Source organism: Lynx canadensis, chromosome D1 (assembly GCF_007474595.2).
Source record: "Lynx canadensis isolate LIC74 chromosome D1, mLynCan4.pri.v2, whole genome shotgun sequence".
NCBI classification, from domain to species: Eukaryota; Metazoa; Chordata; class Mammalia; order Carnivora; family Felidae; genus Lynx; species Lynx canadensis.
The window spans coordinates 54,301,331-54,322,521 of record NC_044312.2 but is presented as its reverse complement, the minus strand read 5'-3'; the positions used below and the strand labels follow the sequence as shown (position 1 = coordinate 54,322,521).

At 49.1% G+C, this 21,191-nt stretch overlaps 2 protein-coding genes across 5 annotated transcripts in view; one reads left to right on the top strand and one right to left on the bottom strand.

The window, feature by feature from the left end:
• Positions 1-1,680: 1,680 nt before the first annotated feature.
• Positions 1,681-17,684, bottom strand: KCTD21 (potassium channel tetramerization domain containing 21). 3 transcript variants are annotated; one of them, XM_030332823.1, is made up of 3 exons: positions 17,592-17,675; positions 16,966-17,057; positions 1,681-4,745 (listed from the first exon to the last, which is right to left on the bottom strand). In XM_030332823.1, the coding sequence occupies exon 3, from the start codon at positions 4,713-4,715 to the stop codon at positions 3,933-3,935; it is 783 nt and encodes a 260-aa protein (XP_030188683.1). In that variant the 5' UTR covers positions 4,716-4,745; positions 16,966-17,057; positions 17,592-17,675; the 3' UTR covers positions 1,681-3,932. The 3 variants fall into 3 exon arrangements, with proteins under 3 accessions (XP_030188683.1, XP_030188684.1, XP_030188682.1); XM_030332824.2 differs by lacking the exon at positions 16,966-17,057 and having other exon boundaries at positions 17,640-17,684; XM_030332822.1 differs by lacking the exon at positions 16,966-17,057.
• A 304-nt stretch (positions 17,685-17,988) lies between these two features.
• The window catches only part of USP35 (ubiquitin specific peptidase 35), a 55,839-nt gene continuing 52,636 nt past the window's right edge, over positions 17,989-21,191 (top strand). Inside the window, exon 1 of one of the 2 annotated variants that reach the window (XM_030332819.1) lies at positions 17,989-18,247. The gene's annotated coding sequence lies outside the window, so the exon portion shown is untranslated. Of the gene's footprint in view, positions 18,248-19,080; positions 19,092-21,191 lie in introns of those variants that run through there. The other variant, XM_032595104.1, reaches the window with a different exon arrangement.

Genomic DNA, 21,191 nt, shown 5'->3' with positions numbered 1-21,191 from the left:
TGAACATGGCATCAGACTGTCTCCATGGTTTTCTGCTTGGTGCCACGCTGTCCTGAAGGTTCTAAAGGAGACTGAGGTCACTGGGCTCATGGAGCTGCCAGAGCCAGGACCCCACAGGACCTGGAAAAAAGCCCGGCCCCTCCCTTTGGTGGGCTGGTTATCAGGTTGTTTTGCTCTGCAAGAGGATCACGGGGCCTCATTTCCCTGCCAACCACCTCCATCAGCCCAAGGCCATCCCTGCCCCCCCCCTCCCCCCACGTACAGACTCAGGTGGTCAGTGAAGAGACCACAGGAAAGGGATGGGCTGGCTGTCTAGATACTTGAGCTGAGAAATCTAAGGCTGACCTTGATCAAGCCTCCAATCACAGTAGCATGTTTTAAGAATGATTTGTAAAAGAAAGCTGGACACTTGGGGTGAACAAAGGGGCAGTTACAAAAGTGCTATGTTTTAGGCCACACATCTGTTTACAAAGCAGAGTGACCGCAATCCTGGCCTGAGGCTGTGTTGGGCACATATGGGGGAGGGAGGGGAACCATGGTCACCTCTGTACAGGGAGCTCCAGCCTCAAGGCAGAACAGAGAGTTACAAGGTTTGCCCTTCATAAAAGGGTAAAGGGCTTTAGATGGTTTTGAGGGTGTGAGGTCATAGGAAGGTCACAGGAAGCAGTGCTTGAGATGGCCTTCAAGCATGCAGGGGCCCTATTTGGTGGCTGGCCTCAGGACGTGGTAACACCAAAATGCCTTAGGATTCCCCCCAGCTCCTTTTCTGACTGCCCCTCTTCTTGCTTGGGATAACACCAAGGATAGGAATGGAAAGCTGACAAGTTCACGCGTGCCTGGCATTGCCCTTCAGTTGAGACAAAGCTCTTGGCTGTGCAAAAGACTAAACTGCCTGGTTGAGATCACGGATCACCATCGGGCAGCGAAGGGCTCACAAGATGCACATCCTTGCCTCCCTGTGCACACTCGCACTGACTCACTCGTCCTCTGGCATGGTGCTGCCTCTACCACTCCATGTGCTTTCTTAGTTTTGCTAAGCAATGGCTGCCTGCACCTGAGAGGCATGCACAGCAAATGTGCTGAATGCACCACCTGTCACTCCCCTTGTGCTGGAGTCACGTGTGAGGGCTCACCCTTTCCACCTGGCTCCCTGCTCTCTGCTCGTGCTGTTTCCTGCACCCATGGTACCCTGCTTAGCTGTCACAACCCAACTTACCCTTAGAGGCCTGGCTTGTTCGTCCCTTAAGCCGTTTGTGAGACCGGAACTTGCTTTCAAGTTCCCACAGCATATTTTGTGGTCCTCTAAGCCTTTTCCAGATTGAATTTATTTGTGGCTGTTTCCATCCTCGGGGCCCACACACCAAATGCTCCAGGTGGGCTTGCTAAATTGTCCTCTCGAGGTGCTCCCTGCACGGCAGTCCACCAATATGACTTCCTGAAAGAGCAAGTATCTACTGAGTTCCTATGTGCCAGGCCTAGCTAGGAATTTTCACGGCCACCAGCTCATTTAAGTCACAGAACACTGGGAGGTGAGGTTGTTATCCCACAAGGAAACAAATCAGTGGCCCTGTGACTGGTCCAAGGTTCCATAACAAGGGATGGAGCCAGAATTCAAATTCAGGTCAGCCTGACTCCAAGGCCAGGGTATTTTTCACCCCTTGTAAATAAGCAGATGCAAAATAGTAACACTGATGATCATTTATACTGTATTCTCACGTACATTATTTCATTTGATCCTCACAACAGCCCTGTGAGGTAGGTAGGGTTATGTATTACTGTTATGCCCATTTCACAGATGAAGAAATGGAGATGGCTCAGTGAGGTGGGCGACTTCACAGTCACACAGCACATTAGTGGCTTCACAAGTCCTTTACTTTCTCTAACGTCAAGCTGTTTGAATTAAGAAGCACCAAGAAGATGGAGAAAGATACTTTTTATGGAGAAGGGAAAGGGCAGTGGTGATAAACTGTTTTATTGTGGTCACAGCTTCTGCTATGTCTGTTCTAACCTGGGTTCTCCTGAGTGACCTTCCCGAGTACTATTGGTCTGGTGACCTGGGACAGCTGTCAGAGACTCCTGGGTCCCACTGTAGGGGGAAAAGGCCTTTATTACCTAACGGATGCAGCCTTGCCCACAGCCCAGCATACAAGCTCCTTGTTCCCAGGGTGTAATTATAGGAAGTCCCTTCCTCAGCCCATCTCCTGTGGGTGCCTGTGTCACTAGGCTTCCCTGGTTTTGTCCAAGAGCCCCTACCCAATGGGGAAGATTCCCAAGGCCAAACTTCAGGGATGAATCATAATGTGCAGTTTTGAGGTCTGCACTATTCATCACCCCTTGGAAAGTGGTGGCTTGGGGTGTCTTGCTCTGGACCTTATCCCAGGGAGGTCCACGGGTTGGTTATGACCAGAAACTGTACCACAGCAGAAGGCCACTTCTTTCCGAGCAATGTCACAGTGCCTGGACGCTTACTCTGAGAGGAGTGTTATGGTAACTCCAGGGCTCCTTGGTGCAATCCGCCCTGCCATATCCTGGCCTCCTTCCTCTGGCAACACTTTCTTGGGGCAACAAATCTTTATCCTCCAACAGGAGGTGGTCAAAAGCTATGCGGAGCCACAGACGGTGAGGAGGCGGATGAAATGGGTGTCACAAAACAAAGTGATCACAAAATGGGGCTGACTTACAAGGGATGGGAAGGGGGTTAACCTTGGTTCTGGACAAATCCCAGGGGGAATCCTAATTTGAGTAATAATATTTTCAGAATAAGGGTCTGGCCTTTTAAGGTGACTATTGTGAAAGAGTAAACGAACATACCTCTGAGTGAGAAAGAAGGTCTAGATCCAAGACTAGAAAATGGGTGTGGAAGAACAGATTTTGGTTCAATGTAAGGAAGGGCTTTCTAACAGCACTGGCCAACCACGGCAGGGGCTGCCTTGGGGTTGATGAGCTTCCCGTTGCTGGAAGTATGCAAGGAGGGTTGTGATCACTTGAAGGTGCTGGGGAGAGGTGCTTAGCCCCAAATGGGCGGGGGTGTGCTGGGGGCCAGGAAGGGCTAAGCGACCACTAAATTACTTTCCAACCCTGAGAGTCCATAATATTATTTAAAATGACCTCTTTCAATGATACTTCAAATTCTTGGGGAAAGGATTACAGAAGTCATGTAACAGTCCACGTTATGAAACGCCTTCTGTTGCACTGGCTCCAGGTACTTTAAAATCTTCGCAGGGACAGCAGCTCACCTGTGAAGTGAAAAATCCCCACATGTCTACATTTGGCCCAGTCCAGAGGGATATCCCCATCTTCTGAACCCTGCCTGGATGCTCACTCCTCTAGGCCATGCCACAGCTCAAATCTCTCCCCACCACAGTGGGGGCCCAAAACGCAGCTCTGAAATCATACTGCATTTCCACGCCAGCCAAACATGGTTGTCCCTGGGCAAACAAGTCCAAGATCCCGGCTGCATCCTAGGGACAGAGGAGCAGGTAGGGTGGGGATCTCTGGTTACTTTAGGTCCTGGGAAACTGAAGGAAGCTTCTTGTTTTCACCCCTTTCCCTCCACCAGGGGCTCCTTTCATAGATGGCTAAGTGAGGCACTGCCTAGTGGTACAGAGAGAGCTGGAGCCTGTGGAAAATTCGCCATTCCTTTGTAGCCAGAAAGCCCTCCTGTGGCCTCCTTTAGGACACACTGGCAGGCACTTCACTTATGACAAACTGCCCATCTGTAGCTCAAAGTGGCAAGGAAAAAGGTAGCTCCGTTGAGAGGACACACGGATTCCTATAGGTAGACTGCATTGTGGGGGGAATCAAGTCCTGCTATGCGGTTAATACAGATTAGTAAAGCGCCCTGCCTCACACCACCGGTGAGACACTCTCCAGGACCTTGGCTGACATGCAGCTTCTTGGAAGCCCCCTCCTTCAGTGTTCCTGGGGTCCTTTTACCTGTACCGTATTAATCGAATAATCTTATTGTTCATAAAATCCACAGCGTGTGGGTGAGAAGAATCGATGCAGAAGCCATCACTCAGAGCAATTTTCAGCACCTCCTCCACGAAGACCTGGAAGCTGTTGATTTGCTTGTTGGCTGGCACCACCCAGAGCCTCTTGAGGTTCTGCTTGGTGTACTCCTCCTCTGGCAGGCCCTCCACATTGGCCACCCAGTCCAGAGTCAGGTGGTTGGGATCCTGCAAGTGGCTCGTGATGGAGGAGAGATTACCGTTGGAGCAATAGAAGAGCTTGGAGCCAAGGAGCTTGAGGAAGAGGCAAGAGGTACTGAAGATGTTGGCATTGAAGACCTCCATGCTGGAGGAAGAGAGGCTATAGATCTGAGGTGCCTCCCGCACGGTGAAGTGGACTGTCTGCACACGCTGGTTCAGGGTGATATTGAGCATGGCATTCTTCTCAGCCTTGGAGAGCTCCACCTCCTTCTCCTGCAGTGCCTCAATCAGGGGCTGCACCTGGTAGAAGTCGGCCTCCCTTCGGAGCAGGCCCATCTCCTGGAAGTCCTCAGGCAAGTCCAAGTGGGAGGTCCGCAGGAAGTTGAGGATGTAGCGGAACACTTTGCCATCACGGTCAATGAAGCAGTTGCCCTGGCTGTCCCTCTTGGTGGGCATCTTTCCACTGAACATGGCACCCAGCATGGAGTCGGGGAAGCTGGTCAAGGTTGCCAGTGAAGTCGTATAGAGCTTCCCCCCAACGTTGAGTGTGATGGGGTCAGACATGGCAGGAGGCTGGGGTGCTGGAAAGTAGTCCTAGAGAGGGAGAGAAGTGAGAAATTACCCAACCATATCTGGTGTCTTAGTCTGTTGAGGCTGGTATAAAAGAATACCATAGACCAGGTGGCTTAAGCATTTATCTCTCACAGTTCTAGAGGCTGGAAAGTCCAAGATCAAGGTGTAGGCAGATTTGGTGTCTGGCAAGGGCCGTCTTCTCACTGGGTCCTCATGTAACAGAAGGGGCAAGAGAGCTCTTTTTAGAGTCTCTTTTATAAAGGCACGAATCCTGTTCATGGGGGCTCTATTCTCACAGCCTAATCACCTCCTAAAGGTGCTACGTCCATCACACTGGAGATTAGGATTTCAATATAGGGACCTGGGGGACACAAGCATTCAGACCATAACATCAATGTATGTACAGTTCTCAACTCCTTATTGTAGATCAAGCCTATAGTCCTAGAGGTTGAAATGAATTAGTACCTGATGAGATAATTGCCACATTATTTAAGCATATTAGGTTCACTAGGGAGTTAAAAAAAAAAAGAAAAAATGAAAAAACAAAGCCTGGGTCCTGCCCTCCAGAGATTATTGTAATTGGTCTTTAATACCCTAGCATTGGTATTTTTTAAAAGCACCCTTGGTGATTCTAAATGTTCAGTTAAGACACAGAACCACTGCTCTAAGGAAGGAAAGAAAATGTGCTTGGACTAAATGCTCTGTTACCTGCCCTTACACACATTTGTTTACATACTGGTGATACATCTTTTGACTTAGACAATATCACCATCCATCCCAATCGTGCAGATGAGGAACACGGTCAGGATTCATTCCTCATGCTCAGAGAGGTGAAGGGCCATGCCAAGTTTCAAACCCAGGTTCCTTTATGTGAGAGAGAAAAATACGTAAATGCTTACTAGTCAAACAGTGGTACCTTCTAAGTACCTAGCCAATGCTCTGAGATTTAGGTCTCCCAGCCCAGCACTCCCTTCTGCTGTACCAATGATGCCTTCTTTTTTTTTTTTTTAAAGATTTTTTTTTTTCAACGTTTATTTATTTTTGGGACAGAGAGAGACAGAGCATGAACGGGGGAGGGGCAGAGAGAGAGGGAGACACAGAATCGGAAACAGGCTCCAGGCTCTGAGCCATCAGCCCAGAGCCCGACGCGGGGCTCGAACTCACGGACCGCGAGATCGTGACCTGGCTGAAGTCGGACGCTTAACCGACTGCGCCACCCAGTCGCCCCTGATGCCTTCTTATTATTAGTCTATCTCAAGGATTTTACAATGAATAGCTATGATTAGTGTCATTTCCATCTCTGTCCCAGGCTTACAATGGGCCACTCAGCCCTCTGGACTCTGACACCCCTTGTTGGACTCTCATCCTCCTGTAACAATTAGCCTTGCAATGAAGATGTTCTTGACTTCTGGTGGCCTGCCCTTTCCGATCATGATGACACCCCAGCTACCTCTGAAGAATTTGAGTTTCAGTGCAAACGTGGGACTCTGCACGGAGCACCCTTTACCCATTCTCTACCCGTTTCTCTCCTTAACAAGCCCTTCTCCCCACTACCTTGCAGCCTCCAGTGTCTAAGGCTGGTGAGTCTCCTTCAACCTGAAGTCTTGGAGTCTAACTTCTCTTTAAGGTTCTAGAAAGGAAGGGATGTACCCTCAGCTTCCAACATACTTTCCCAAGATCCCACCTGTGGAACAGATTAAGCAACCCTTCCCTGATGCTGGGTGTGAGGGCCACAAAGAAGAATTGGACCCAGTGCCGCCCTCAAAAAGAAAAGGCTGGCAGGGAGACCAAGACAAGAGGCAGTGAGGGTGCAGTGACAAGGGAGATGGACCCAGAGCTAAGGGAGTAGGTCAGGAATGAATTCTGGCATGCTTACTATCCACATGGGAAAACAGAGGTCTGAGGGAGAACTTCCCCAAAGTCACCCAGCAAGGATGATGAGCAGGCCAGAGCACTTCTTACCCTCACCATGCCTGTCTTCTGAGGAGGCTGGCTGCACTAAGACCCCCTTAACTCCAGGGGATGGAGACTCCTGCCAGAAAATGGAGGCCGTCTATGCTGGTGGAGGGAGATGCTCAGCTGCCCCACCCAACTGTCTAGGGGGTCACCTCATGACTCCTTCCTCATCTAATGGGGCACTTTGATACTGTAGAAAGGCATTAACCATCTGGAATGTCTGAAGAGAAACGAGCCATGGTGAAGTTACAAAATTGGCAGCAGAAGCCTGGAGCAGATGGGCTGTGGGACAGCGGGGAGGTCCAACTGAAGGGGTGGGGCTAGGGCTGAGGAAGGGATGGCTGCTGTGTGGGGACCTGCAGCTGCGGGAAGGTGCTCTGGCTTCAGGGCTGACACTGGTCAGTTCTGTCTACAGAGGGCGCAGGCAGGAGATGGACCCACGAGCCAGTGCCATCCCCTTCCTCTTTCCAGAATCTTCCTTTTCTTTCTAGGTAGTAATTCGCATATGTTAGTTTTCAGTCTCCTTGATTTCCTTAAAAAAAATTTTTTTTTAATGTTTATTTTAGAGAAAGAGTGTGGGTGAGGGAGAGGCAGAAGGGGGGGGGGGGCGGACAGAGGATCTGAAGCCGGCTCTGTACTGACAGTGGAAAGCCTCATGTGGGGCTGGAACTCACAAACTGTGAGATCATGACCTGAGCCAAAGTCAGACACTTAACCGACTGAGCAACCCAGGCGCCCCATCTCCTTGACTTCAGGCCCGGGCTCTATCCAGTAGCTCAGCAACATGGAAAGAGCAGCCTCAGGCATCAGAGAGGCCGGGCTGTCTTTGCTGTTGGTTCTGTGGGCTGCAGACCCCATATCTCCTCTGTACGTTAGTGCTGAAGAGCTCAGAGCACTGGGTGGTGGGGGGGGGGGGGGGGGGGGGGCGATAGTCGGGAGCCACAAGGCACACCTGGCATACCTGGGGGCTCTTGGGTGGGTACCCAAACTCCTATTCCTCTGCTTGCAAAAGCAGCAGAGCATCTGCCTTCCTGCCTCTTCCCCAGAGCTGTGCGACTCCCTGGCATCATCACTGCCTGTCAGCCACACAGGCAGTCGGGGCGGAGACTGGTTAGAAGCCAGATTTCCTGCCCCCTCCCTCAGTCTAAGGTGCTCTCTGTGGTATTCTCTCCATGCCCACAAGTCACAGAGCTCAGCCATCCAAGCCCCCATTTTCCACCATCACAGGTGTACAGGTAGTGGTGTAAATGGCACAAGGACACATGAGGACAGGACCTGGCACCTCGGGGCAGGAGGTGCTGAAAGCTTTGTGTGATGAAGGGTTTGTGGTCAGGTGGGGATGAACCGACGATCCTCACTGAGCTCCAGTCCCCTGTGTATCCTCAGCTGTGTCCTGGACTTCTCCACCTTGATGTTCCACAGGTATCAGAAGGCCTGACACAGAATTCCTCTTCCCCCAAACCCACAGTGAACGCTTCTCAGCCACTCAACTGCCTGAGCCTATGATCCAGGAGGCAGCTCCGAGTCCTCATCCCTATAATTTTTCTCACTCTGACTCTTCAAACGCATCCCTAAAGCCCTCCCCGGGCTCTGGCTTCTCCTCTGCTCTCCTTACCTTCTCATCTGGCTCCCTGCCTTCTTCCTCTCCACCTTCCATTTCAGTCTTCTGGAGCACTACTGCCTGGCCAGACCACCTTGCTCTTCCAAGCTCACCTCCAGCCCCTCCCCCACTCTATCCTCCCGCATTCCAGATGGCACTGCACACATCCTCATGCTGTCACCTGCCTGACTTTGCTCTCCCTATACCACCCTCTCCATCTTCTCTGCTGTCAACCTTGAAGGCCCCACCTATGAGCCACTGTGTCTGTAAGGCCATCCCCAGATCTCCACTAGGTTAACAGCTCTCCTCTTGGGGCTTCCTGGTCCTTTGCACAGCCTACCTGGCCGTGCCCACCATTCCATCATGTTATGAGCTGATTTGCACTCCTTCAAGGTGCAGATCACTGGACATCCACATCCAAAAAAAAGAACCTTGACCCATATCTCGTACCATGTAGGAAAAATTAACTCCAAACAGACCACAGACCTATCGGTAAAATCTTCTGAAAACTAAAACTTCTGGGAGAAAACCTTTGTGACTTTGGGTTAGGCAAAGATTTGTTGCATGGGACCCAAAAGGCACAAACCATAAAAAAATTGACACACTGGACTTCACCAAACGAAAAACTCCTCTTCAAAAGGCAGTGTTGAGAAAATGAAAATAAGACACACTGGCAGAAAGTATTTGCAAAACATAGATCTGATAAAACGTTGTTAACAAGAATATAGAAAGAGCTCTCAAAACAGAAAACAGACAACCCAATGAAAAAATGGGCAGATGATCTGAACACACACTTCACCAAAGACATATTGATGACAAATAACCACTTGAAAAAAAAGCTCAACAGCAATAGTCATGAAGGACATGAAACTTAAAACCACAATTAGATAACACTGTATACCTATTAAAATGGATCCAATAAAAAAATCTGACCATACCAGGGCACCTGGGTGGCTCAGTCGGTTAAGCACCCGACTCTTGATTTCAGTTCAGGGCATGATCTCATGGTTCATGAGTTTGAGCCTCACGTTGGGCTCTGTGCTGACAGCGCACAGCCTGCTTGGGATTTTCTCCCTCCCTCCCTCCGTCCCTCTCTACCCCTCCCCCATGCTCTCTCTCTCAAAATAAATACATAAACTTAAAAAAAAAATCGGATCATACCGAACACTGCTGACTATACAGAGCAATGAGTCTCCTGCATTGCCGTTGAGAATGCAAAATGGTACAACCATGGTGGAAGTTTGGCATTCAGTTTCTGCACGACCCATCAATCCCACTCCTCATTATGTACCCAGAGAAATGAGGACATATGTCCATGCAAACACCTGTACCTGAATAGTTATAGCAGCTTTATTCATAATTGCTCAAACCTGGAAACAACTAAAATGTAAGTGGTAAACACACTGTCACACAACCATACAATGGAATATGACTCAGGAATACAAAGGGACTAGCTACTGACATATACCACAAGAGAAGAATGTCAAAAGCATTATGTTAAGTAAAAGAAGCCAGCCTCAAAAGGTTACATAGGTAGGGCGCCTGGGTGGCTTAGTCGGTTAAGTGTCTGACTTTGGCTCAGGTCATTCTCTCTCATGTTTGTGAGTTTGAGCCCCGTGTCAGGCTCCGTGCTGACAGCTTAGAGCCTGGAGCCTGCTTTGGATTCTGTGTCTCCCTCTCTGCCTTTCACCTGCTTGTACTTTGTCTCTCTCTCTCTCGAAAGTAAATAAACATTTAAAAAAAAAAAAAAAAGGTTACAGAGGTATGTGATCTTATTTATGTAACATTCTAAAAAAGGTAAAACTATAGAGACAGAAATCAGACCAGTAATTGCTAGGGCCTGGACTGGGGAAAAATTGGCTACAAACAGGCAAGAGGGAATACCTTGGAGTCATGGGAACACTCTATGTCTTGATGTGGTGGTAGTTATAAAAGTTATGAAAATTCATGTAACAGTATACCTCAAGAGGGTGAGTTTTCACTGTATGTAAATTATGACTTCATAAACTGGAAAAAGGATCAAGATTGGGATTGTCTCATGAAATCAACACAATGGGTTGTGACCAGCTACATATATTGTTGGGAAACTTTTTTTTTTCAGTTGTGTGTGTTTGTGCGTGAACTGGATGGTGATCTAAAGTATGTCTTCATACTGTGAGCTGTGACAAAAATTGTTGTTGAAAACCACTGCCTAGGTTGTGATCTCCTTGAAGCACAGACACATCTCATGTCCCCGCACAGGCACTGCCTAGCACACAGCGGATGCTAGTGTCATGGGGATGGGGGAGGGGGGTGGACAGCAGGGTGGGACGGATGAACATTTACTGGGTGTTTTACTACATCCAAGGCCTTTACACTCACCAGCCTTTTAAATTCTTGGAGCAATCCTACAAAGTAGGCATCATGCTCCGTTTGGCAGATGACAGGAAAGTGGACTCGGAGAGACTGGACACACAGCCAACTAGCAGAGAGCCCGTTCTCAGCCCACTCAGGCTGCAGAGTTGTAACAGCAATAAAGGGCTGTGATAGCTTCAGACAAGTTTGACAATCTCTGAAGCAGCCTTTAAAAACACTGCTCTGCAGCCTGCTTGGCAAGACGGTTACCACTTACCTAGCGCACACCTCCTGCTCTATGTGAGGAGCTTCACGTAACACTTGATAGCATTTTATTTGCAATAAAACCATATAGAAAAGTACAGAAAATGATACTATTGTGCTAAATGCTGTACATGCATTCCTTCATTTGATGTCTTCATAAGCACCCTGTGAAAGAGACTATTATTATCTCCATTTTACAGATGAGGAAACTGAGGCTCAGAAAGTGTAGGAGTCAGTGGAGGAGCTGGGATCTGAATCCAGTTCTGTGTGGGTCCAACACTTGTGATCATTCCTCTTTCCCACCACGGGTTCTTAATGTGAGTGAGAGATGCACATACCCTATTCTCCATCCCGACCAGATGGAAATGTCCTTGGGTGGTGGGTCTGCGGCCGGCCTGGGGCTCTGCCCACTCCCATTGATGGAAGTGGGGACAGGACCCGAGGACAGCCCACAGTGCCTCCATGGCTGACACAGGGCAAATCCACTGAGAAGCCCAAGCCCTTCTATTTCAACAGCAGCCGATGATGTCTAATGACAAAGCCACGAAACACAAAATGCCAGGTTTTTCAGAGCCAGATTAGAAAGGATGAATGAGAACTCACACAGGACCAGGAAGTAGATAAAAGAAATCACCACTGAACGAATTATGTTTCTTCAGCAGGAGGCTTTCCAAGCCTGCCTCTCGACTAAAAAACCAAGCAAGAGATTAGCCCTCTTTCCCTGTTTGAGAAAAGGGCTGGTGTCAAACCATCAAACCAGGAAATTATGCCATGCTGATCCCCAGACCGCCCGAGTTGGGGAGGCCAGGGGGCCTTGGAAGTTGCTGCTGGAATTCTCTCCTTTCTGGAATGGGTCTGTGGCCCAAATGAGAGGGGGTCTTGAGGCCCAGCCTGGTACCATGCAAAGGGAAATTCCAGTCTGGGGCCTGGAAATTACCTGGCTGCAACCTCTACCTTTCTGTGACACAGAAAATAGAATTCTTTGACAGCAGATGTCCTGTGAGGAAGGGCAGCCAAGACATTGCTCTAGAGTCCTACTTTAAAATGTGGTCCAGGCACCCACGTGTCCCTGCAGTCCTCATGCAGAACACAGCTAATGCTGAGTACCTGCTGTGTACCATACCTGCTAGCTCTGTTATACATATGAGCTCATTTAAGCCCCATAACACCCTTTCAAGAAAAGTATTATCTGCACTTTGCAAATGAGAACCTCAGGCTTTAAGAGGTAGGAAACTTGCACCAAACAGTGTCAGAGCCAGGATTCAAGTCTAGGCCTGTCTAACTGCAAAGTGTGGATTGTGAACAAAGGCCCTTGGAGAGATCTGTCACTTGTTCCCCTCCTACCTCTTACAAGGTGCTCTTACACCTGCCATCTGAATTTGATTCTGACCTACATAAAGACCAGGGTGTAGAGAATCAACACTTCCTGAGAACCAAGGACATGCCCTGAGCTATGTGAGGCACTTTCCAACAGACTATTTCATTAAAACACCACACAGGGGCGCCTGGGTGGCGCAGTTGGTTAAGCGTCCGACTTCAGCCAGGTCACGATCTCGCGGTCCGTGAGTTCGAGCCCCGCGTCAGGCTCTGGGCTGATGGCTTAGAGCCTGGAGCCTGTTTCCGATTCTGTGTCTCCCTCTCTCTCTGCCCCTCCCCCGTTCATGCTCTGTCTCTCTCTGTCCCAAAAATAAATAAACGTTGAAAAAAAAAAAACAAACAAAAAAACACCACACAGATGCTGTGAGGTAGGTACGAGTGTTATCCCGGTGTTTAGGATTATAAAACTGATGCACAGAGTAGTGATGACAGCTGCTGAAGATCACACAGCTAGAGGCAGCAGAGCTAGAATTCCAAATGAGGTCTCTCTCCAAAGCCTGTGTCCCTTCCAGTAATATAAACCATAATACTTTATTAGGAAGCATAAAGAGGATTTGAATAGAGACTTGTAATGCTTCTGAAAGAGATGAAATATCTTCAAGTTGTTCTAAAATTAACTACAGTTGTTATGCTGTCCTAATCCAAATCCCAATAGTATTTCTTCAAAGGATTAAAAAAAAAGATTAAAATCTTACTTTGGAAAAATTGATAAGTGATAACTTGAAAGAATATTTGAAAAAGAGTAATTACCTTAAATGCTAGTTAAGATAACTAGTAACTACTAGTAATGTATTAAATAGGATTATAAAGCAATGACATTCCAAACTGTGGTATTGAAACGAAAAGGAGAAGGAAATTTATAACATGTACTGAAAAGACTTATTAGCAATTAAAAAATAAATATATATTGATCTTTACCACAACTCTGTGACCCTGGCAGAACAAATCACATAATCTTGATTTCACCCACGCAGAGAGAATGAGTCCCTGACCCAGGGCTTCATGTGCATTCTTGATTTCTGAGTCATGGCCTGTAGAAGGTTCTGGGCTTGGACATGGCTCAGAGAACAGTCCTTTGGAGGCAGCCTGGGGTCTTCTGTAATCTGGGTCTTGAGCAAGAGACTGAACCGAGCCACAGAGGTTTTGGCCAACAGTCCATACACTCAGAGTCTTTAGGCATGGGCTTTCTGTGCAATTTCCTTTATTACTGCCCATTGAGCTTCCATAATGAAACTACTTGCCATGCAATCTATTCCTTCTACACAGTGACGCCCAGTTGTAACAACAATAAATCTACTGATAATTACTTCTCTACCTGTCCGCCTGTCCGTCCGTCCATCCATCCATCCATCCATCATTTCTTAGCTCTGCTCACTCAAAGAGCCTACCAGTAGCACCCCAGTAGCAATGAGCACACCTGACTCCAGATCTTGGTTTCTAAATGTCATCTCCTACAAAAAGAAACCAGGGTTTCCTGGAGAAATTAATGGTTCTGGGACTTTGATAGAAGAAGTGCAAGGTGAGCCTGGAACATCTCTTGCCAGACAGCAAAGAAGCAATGAAAGATTAATGAGATCTTGTGAAAACAACACAGAAGATCTTAAAAGTTCTCATCAAAGGAAAAAAAGTATTTTTGTAACTATGTGTTGTGGTGAATGGTAACTAAACTTATTGGGATAATCATTTTGCAATATATACATATGTCAAATCATTATGTTGTATACCTAAAACTAATACAATGTTAAATGTCAATCATATCGCAATTAAAACACAACACGGGAGCTGGCCTGAAGGGACTCTCTTAGGCCAAATTTGGAAATAATTTGAAGAACAAAAAGATTAATGATGATAATGGGTTATCACACATTGAATTTAAAAAAAATCATGACTCTTTGTTACTCCAAGAAGAAAAAAGACAGGGAGAGGAGAGAAAGACACACACAAACAGTGGAAAAAATTATTCTATAACAAAGAATACCAGCTAATAAATAGAGAAAGAATGGCACACTTAGAAAATTACCACTCTGCAACTTTCAATGTTGCAACTCGGGCAAGGATCATCAATGGATGTAGTGAAAGCTTACTGGGAACACACAATTTCGACATTCTCAAGGAATCACTCCAAAGACTAATGACAAAGGGAAAAATTACACCAATGGAGAGATCAGGCAGTCATGACCTTAACCAACAATCAAATTTAGCATTCATGGATAGTAGGACCCTGATATTATACACTTTCTGATGGGATGCAGTAAGAAGAACATGACGTTGCCAGAAAGGAAAAACAAAAAACAAAAAACCAACAACCCTGAATAACCATTGATAAAATAACCAAATTTATACAGGTAGAAGAGGCTCTATGTAGAGTAAATGAGTTGCTTAAAGAGAAGTAACTAAATATAATGCATGAATCTTGACTACTTCTGACAAAAAAGAAAAACAAAACAAAAACCCAACTACGTAAGATTGGCAGTTGGAGAAATGTGAGTATACTGTTTATTAAGTGATATTTACTTCTTTCAAATTTTCTTAGGTACAATAATAGTATTATGGTTATGTAGGAGAATTCTGTAACTAGGAGTTACATGCTGAAGAATTTAGGGGTCAAGTGTCAAGATATCTGTAATTTGTAAATAGTTTAGCAAAAAGGTATGTGTAAAAGGAAAATCAGCAAAGGGCGAATTGGTGCATATAGGTGAAAGGCTACTCTTTAAACTTATCTGTAGCCTTGAAAATTCTAAAAATATTTTTATTTTGAAAGAGAGAAGAAAAGAATGCTTCCCTCATGGGACTATAGACGTAAAATTCCAGTCAGAGTGCCCGACCCCCAAACCAGCCAGGTTCAATAAACACATCTGTTATTACTACTACCAAGAAGCATTATAATCTGGTAATTTTCCTCTCCATGTGTTGCCGTGCTTTGGAGGATGAGGGAGCCAACCAGGGCTAAGCTAAAATAGCCCATAGTTGGTGGAGGAGACAGAATTTAAACCCGAGTGGTCTCTCTCCATAGACCCACCGCTCACAGAAACCACAGAGCCAGGCCTGCCTGTTTCTGTGTTGGGATCCAGGCTGGGAGAAGATGGCTGTTCAGGCCTTGTTCCCCCTGCCTCCTCCAGAACCTAGAGTCTCTGCTACTACAGCAGGAAAGAAACTCCTGTCATGTTCACAAAGCGGGGCCCATTCTGGGCCTTAGAAATGTTGTGGGTGGGCAAAAAACCGGAGGGGCTTTGGCATCACCCAGGCCTGTGTTTGAATTAGGCTCTGACACGTTAGCTGTGTGGGCCTGGGCCAATTCTGGATAGATGGTGACTGTAACAACAGCAGCAAGAATAATGGCTGAGCAGTTATTACTGTGCTAGGCACCTTCTGCATGTTGATTTCATAGATGAAGTGGATACTATCATTATCCATGTCAGGCCCTCTCTGATCTCTGCAATTTGCTGTCATCCCTTTTGCCTGCACTCTAAAAGAAAATCCCTTTCATCTGTCAGTCCCCTCAGCTGGAATTCCTTTCTTTCTTCTCTACATCTTCAGAACATTTTATTTCCACCTCTTACCAAAAGCCTACTTTGTTTAGGTAGTGCCTGGCCACTCTGTTGAGGCTGAGATCTTCCCTCTTCGTACCCGCCAGAAGCAGGCAGAGTAGGGGAAGGGGAAATTTCTTCCCCTTAGTCAGATCTGTTTTCTTCACCCCAGACTGACATCTACCAATAAGGAGGTTCATCACCACCTCCTGAATCTTAAAAACTTTTTATTTTGAAACACATTCTTGAAGTTTCAGTTTGGAATCTAAGCCAAGCCCAGGTGACCACCTGGAAGTAAATGGAGGAATTCCCACTGTGTAGAAGATAGATTGAACATGGCTGGGTAACTTTCAAGGGTGACAATACTCAGAGTGAGTAATGTGTCTCCCAGTAAGCTGGATGAGACTTTCCCCTGCTTACTCAGTCCACCAAGATAAAGACTGGCTCACAGCCCTGGGGACCATATGGGAGCACCGCCCTTCACCTCCCAGTTCCTGGCGTCCCCACACCCAACAGATGTACTTTCAGCTCTGTTTTGCCCAGTTCGTATCTCTAAGAAGCCCACAGGCTTCTCAATACCCCCACAGCCCACACTGTAGGGGGAAAAGGTGCTTTCTAAACTCAGGTGACACACAGGGGCCCTGCAGTGAGCTGCCCAGTTAGGGCACAGCACAGGGAAAGGTGAGCTGGAGGGAAGCCACCTGACCTGACAACCCAGCTTCTCCATTTGCACAGCAAAGTACCTGGTGCAGACTCCCAACAACCACCACCATCCCCCATCTTCTTCCAGAATTTTCCTGCATCCTCTCAGCTTACTCTCAGGCTTCCTCTTGTGGTTTTCCTCAGACACAAGCACTCCATTTCAACCACTCTCTTTCTGTGGTCTTCCTGCTCCTCAACCTTTAGAATGCATAAACAGAGGGCTTTGAAATCCATCTCATTTCATCTTCACACTATCCATAGGAGGGTTGCCTTAGAGGTTGGCATTCAGAAAGGTTGAAGCTGGTCCTGTCACACAACCTGCATACAGCAGGACATCTAAACTCTTGTTTCTTCCCTGCCATCCACTCCAGATTAAACCTCTGTCTCCCCGAAGTGCAGGAAATAAAGCAGGGTCTTTGGAGTAAGGAGTCCTATGGTTTGGGGCAAGTTACTTCACTTCTCTAAGCCTCTTGTTCCTCACCTGTAAATAGATACGGTGCCGCCTCTACAGGGTAAGAGCGTTGAATGAGATCATGTGTGACGCACTGAGTTCAAGGGATGGGCTCTTTATTTCTATCACAAGGAAAGGAAGATGTTTGTTCTGTGCATTCATGGGTATTTGCCCACTCGGGCACCCCTGTACCCAAACTGTATCAACGCGCGGCCGACCCTGGGCTTTCCGGGGCTGGGAAGGATCCTTTCCATCTCTGTGTCTCCGCCCCTCTTTCCCCAATGCTTTTTGGACCATCCCAACCAGTCTAACCTAGGCTTGCCTTATCGGCTTTCTCAGTACTGACGCCCCAGCCCTGGCCACCCGCTCCTCCGACCTCACTCTAGTTCTCCTCCTCACCTAGAGACTCCGCCCCTCGTTGCCCCACCCACCAGACTCCGCCCACAGTCTCGACCCTCTTAATCCGGGCTTTTCCAACCTTCCCCATCCCGCAAGACTCTTTCCACCAGCTCCGCCCCTTCTTCCCAACAAGCGCCCCCTCCCCCGCAGTCTCTGGCGTTGCCATCCCCATTGCACAGATGAGAATGGCGAGGCTAAAATAGGCAAGATGACCTCTCATAGTAGGACAGGTGCCAGCTGGGCCCGCGTCCCCTCACCGGCTGTCTCTGCGCCCCGAGTCTCCGCTCGCGCCGCGCCGCACCCACCTCCTGCCCTCGCTCTGCAGCCTCCCCTCCGCGGGCGGCCAGCGCAGCTTTGCGAGGGGGGAGGAGGGCCAGAGCCCAGCCCAGGGGCGTGGCGGCCCGGGACCCGCGCGCGGCGCTCCGGGATTTGTAGTTCTTCCTGGTCTCTTTGCGGCTCGGCACGCTTAGCGCAAACTCCATCTCCCAGGAGGCATTGCGGTGAGCCGTCCAGCTCCCCGCCCCGCCCCCGCTAGAGCTGAGACCGGCTGGCCTTAAAGGGGACGCGGCCTGAGTGGCGGTTCCCAGGGTGGCCCCCGCTCCGGCTCCTCCCCGTTTCCCGCACCTCGCCCCTCCCCACGCTTCGTCCCGCAGCCCCGCAGCCCCGCAGCCTAGCGGCCGCGCGGCTGAGTCGAGCTCACTGGGTACAAGCTTGTACAGAGCTGGGTGGGGAGTTTGGACTTTGCAGTGGAAGCAGCATCCCTGCCTGCTGAGCGGGACCTGGCGGAGGGCGTCCCCACTCCAGGGGGAGCAGAGGACTCGCCCTGACCTAGCCTGGCCTAGCCTAGTCCTGCCAGGCCTGAGCGCCCCACCCAAGAGCTGGCTCTGAGGCAGGGGCCACCGGGGTCCCAGAGGTAAGGGGGTCGGGTCGTGTGTGCAGGTTGTGGGGAGTGTCTGCACCCTGGCGGTTCGAGAGCCCTGGGCACGCGCGAAGGGCTCCCAGAGTTTGGGGCTGGGAGAAGGGAGGTCCAGGTGCAACTTGGGCCTCGCTGTGTGACCTTGGGCGAGTAGCTGCCCCTCTCTGGGCTTCATCCTCTTTCATCAATTGTGTTTGGTGGTGATCCTGCCCTCCCCCTCAACCATGAAGCTCACCGGCCTTTCGTGGGGACCGCAGCCCCAGCCTGGGCTGGGCGCCAGTGCACCGGTATAACTGGAAGGAAGGGTGGGACTAAGATGGGGCACAAACTGGGGGGCTAAGAGGTCGCACCCGCCTGGAATGGGCTTCTGTTCTCAGCAACCTCGCCCGGGTATATTCCCTCTACAAGACATGAGACTCCTTGTGTGTTAGCCTGGTGCCCGCCCTTCCAGAAACCCTGGGGTGGGGGTGGGGACATGTGAGGGGTGGCCCCAGCAGGGATGAGTGATCCCTGGGTTTCTGAGAAGGGAATATATGCTCCTACCCTCTTCTTTTCTCTCCTTCCATTCCCCTTCAGTAAAAGAGCTGTTGCTTTTTACCAGTAAAACCCTTTTTTTTCTTTCTTTCTAGGAGACAGTTTGGTGGCCCAGGCAAGGGCCTCCCAGTAGTAGGGCAAGGGGATTCTTTCAGGGCTGCCTTAGGTAGAAGAAATTAAGTTAAAAAAATTCAGAGGCAGATATTGCTGTCCAGAGATCTGGGTGGGGGGAGGGTGCTGGGAGGGTCAGCTTAGTGCTCCCCAGGCAGCTCTGGCACCCAGGGGAGTCAGAGGAGGAAGACTGGGTGTGAGGGTCAGAGAGAGAAGAAATGGGCTTCTCAACTCTTAGGTACTGGCTTAGGGCTTGGAGGGTCATCTGTGCTCTGAGGTAGGGAGAGGTTGAGACTTTCCTGAAGCCCCCTCCCCTGTCCCATTGGATTCTGTGAGCTTTTGGCCTGAGAGCTAACCAGGAACAGTTTTTGTTTTTTCCTTCTGCTTTGGTTGTTTGAGTCATTTTTAAAAAGCTAAAGCCTCATTGGGTCCTGTCTGGTGACCTCTGTAGGGACTTTCTTGGCTGATGTTTGAGTCTTAGGGTTATGGATATGGAAGACCAGACCTGGCTGAGGAGAGGGCACTGACTGGGCCAGTCTCTGGAAGGTGTTTTCTGGTTATATCTTCAGTTGTATCTCATCTTGCTGTCACATGTTTCTCATCGGGCCCTAGGCACTCCTTCACCTCTCTGCCTGGTCTTGTGCTGGGCACTAGGGCACAAATAGGGGATTGGATCTATTTCCAAAGAAGATCCTAGCCTAGTGAGAAGATAGACCTAGAATCCAGTGGCACTGCTGAGGGATGAGAAAAGCAAAGAGACTTGGATTGCAGAGGGGTTAGGAAAGGTTTCCCAGAGAAGGGGGCATGTGACCTGGGCATCAGAGGATGAGTCAGAATTTGCCAGGAGAGAAAAGGGAGAAGCCTTTCCCAGAAGAGAGGACATCACCAAAAGGTGGCCAGGAGGAAAAGCCCACTGTGCAAATTCCTTCAGATTTGTAACCAAACAGTGTTTGTCAAGTTCATGTCCATCCCTTCCCCCCATCAGCCAGGTGTCACAGAAAGGGCTTGAATGTCAAGCTCTGGAGTTTGGATCTTATGCTGAAGGGGCTAGGGAGCCTTGTGAGTTCTGAGCAAGGCATGGCAGGATGGAGCTTATCATCTAATGAGATTAATCTGAAGATGTTATCAGGGTGGGTGGGTCAGAGAGACCAGGGAGGGATGAGGAAGGCTGAATTAGGGCCCAGGGTATGGGGGCAGGGCAGGACATTATACACACACACCCCCAGACACAGTGCTTTGGGGGTGGTGGAGATGAGTCAGGCTTCACCATGCAGGACCAGAGACCTGTCAATACACAGTGGAAATGCGAAGGGTCATCTGAGAGGGACAGTTAAAAGGATCTGGGTCTTCCAGGGCGAGGGATTGTGATGTTCCTGTATGCTTAGCGTGTGCCCTGGAGCAGACTGGGGGTTGCTGGGACTGTCAGGCTGTTATGCCTGACAATGAGAGGTATAAGCCAAGGGCTTGGGGAAGAGCAGCAGCATTGGCGGGGAAAGGCTAAGGGGTGGTCAGGTGGTCATCTCCCATTTTGGGGCTCCGAGGCTCAGAATGGTGAAAGAGCACCTCAGAATGGTGAAAGGCTATGGGCACCATGGGGCATAGTGCCTGGGCTAGATTCAAAGCCTGGACTCTATCCGCAGAACACATACCTCTATTGGAGGATGGATTGAGGCAGGGAATGAGGAGATGAGTTAGGAGGCTACTGCACTAGTCCAGGCAAGAAGTAAAGAGGAGCTGATCTTGGGTGCTGCTGGAGCTCAGGGAGAGATGGGGGAAATGCTAAGTTGGCAGTGAGGACTAATGGATAAAATTCCTGGTAGAATCAGCAAGTTCTGGAGTGTGTGTCTGCTTGTCCCCTTCCCGGACAGTGTCTGTTTCCCCCCTTGGTGCGAAATAGCCCAAGAATAGACTCATGACTGCCCAGCCCTCATCTTTTTTACACCTTGTCCCATTCCCTGCCAGGGCTAAAATGGTCTCCATTTTCCAGGTGAAAAAACTGAGGAGCCTGGCAGGGACTCACCCAAGGTCACCTGGTGATTCAGAAGCAGAGAACCTGGGCCTCATGCTTTTAATGCAGGCTCTTCTGAGGGAGGTTACGGCTGCTGTGTGCTGCTGCATTTGGTGTGGGGCAGCTGTCTCTTGGGTCAGAGCCAGCACCGACAGGCCGTCTCCTTGTCCAGAGCCTAGAGGAGTAATCCAACCTCCCCTGAGGAATGCTGGCAGTCTGCTACTTCCTCCCCCAGGGAGACCAAGCGCAGGTTCTTATCCCACCCTGCCAAGGCTGTGTCCCTCTCTC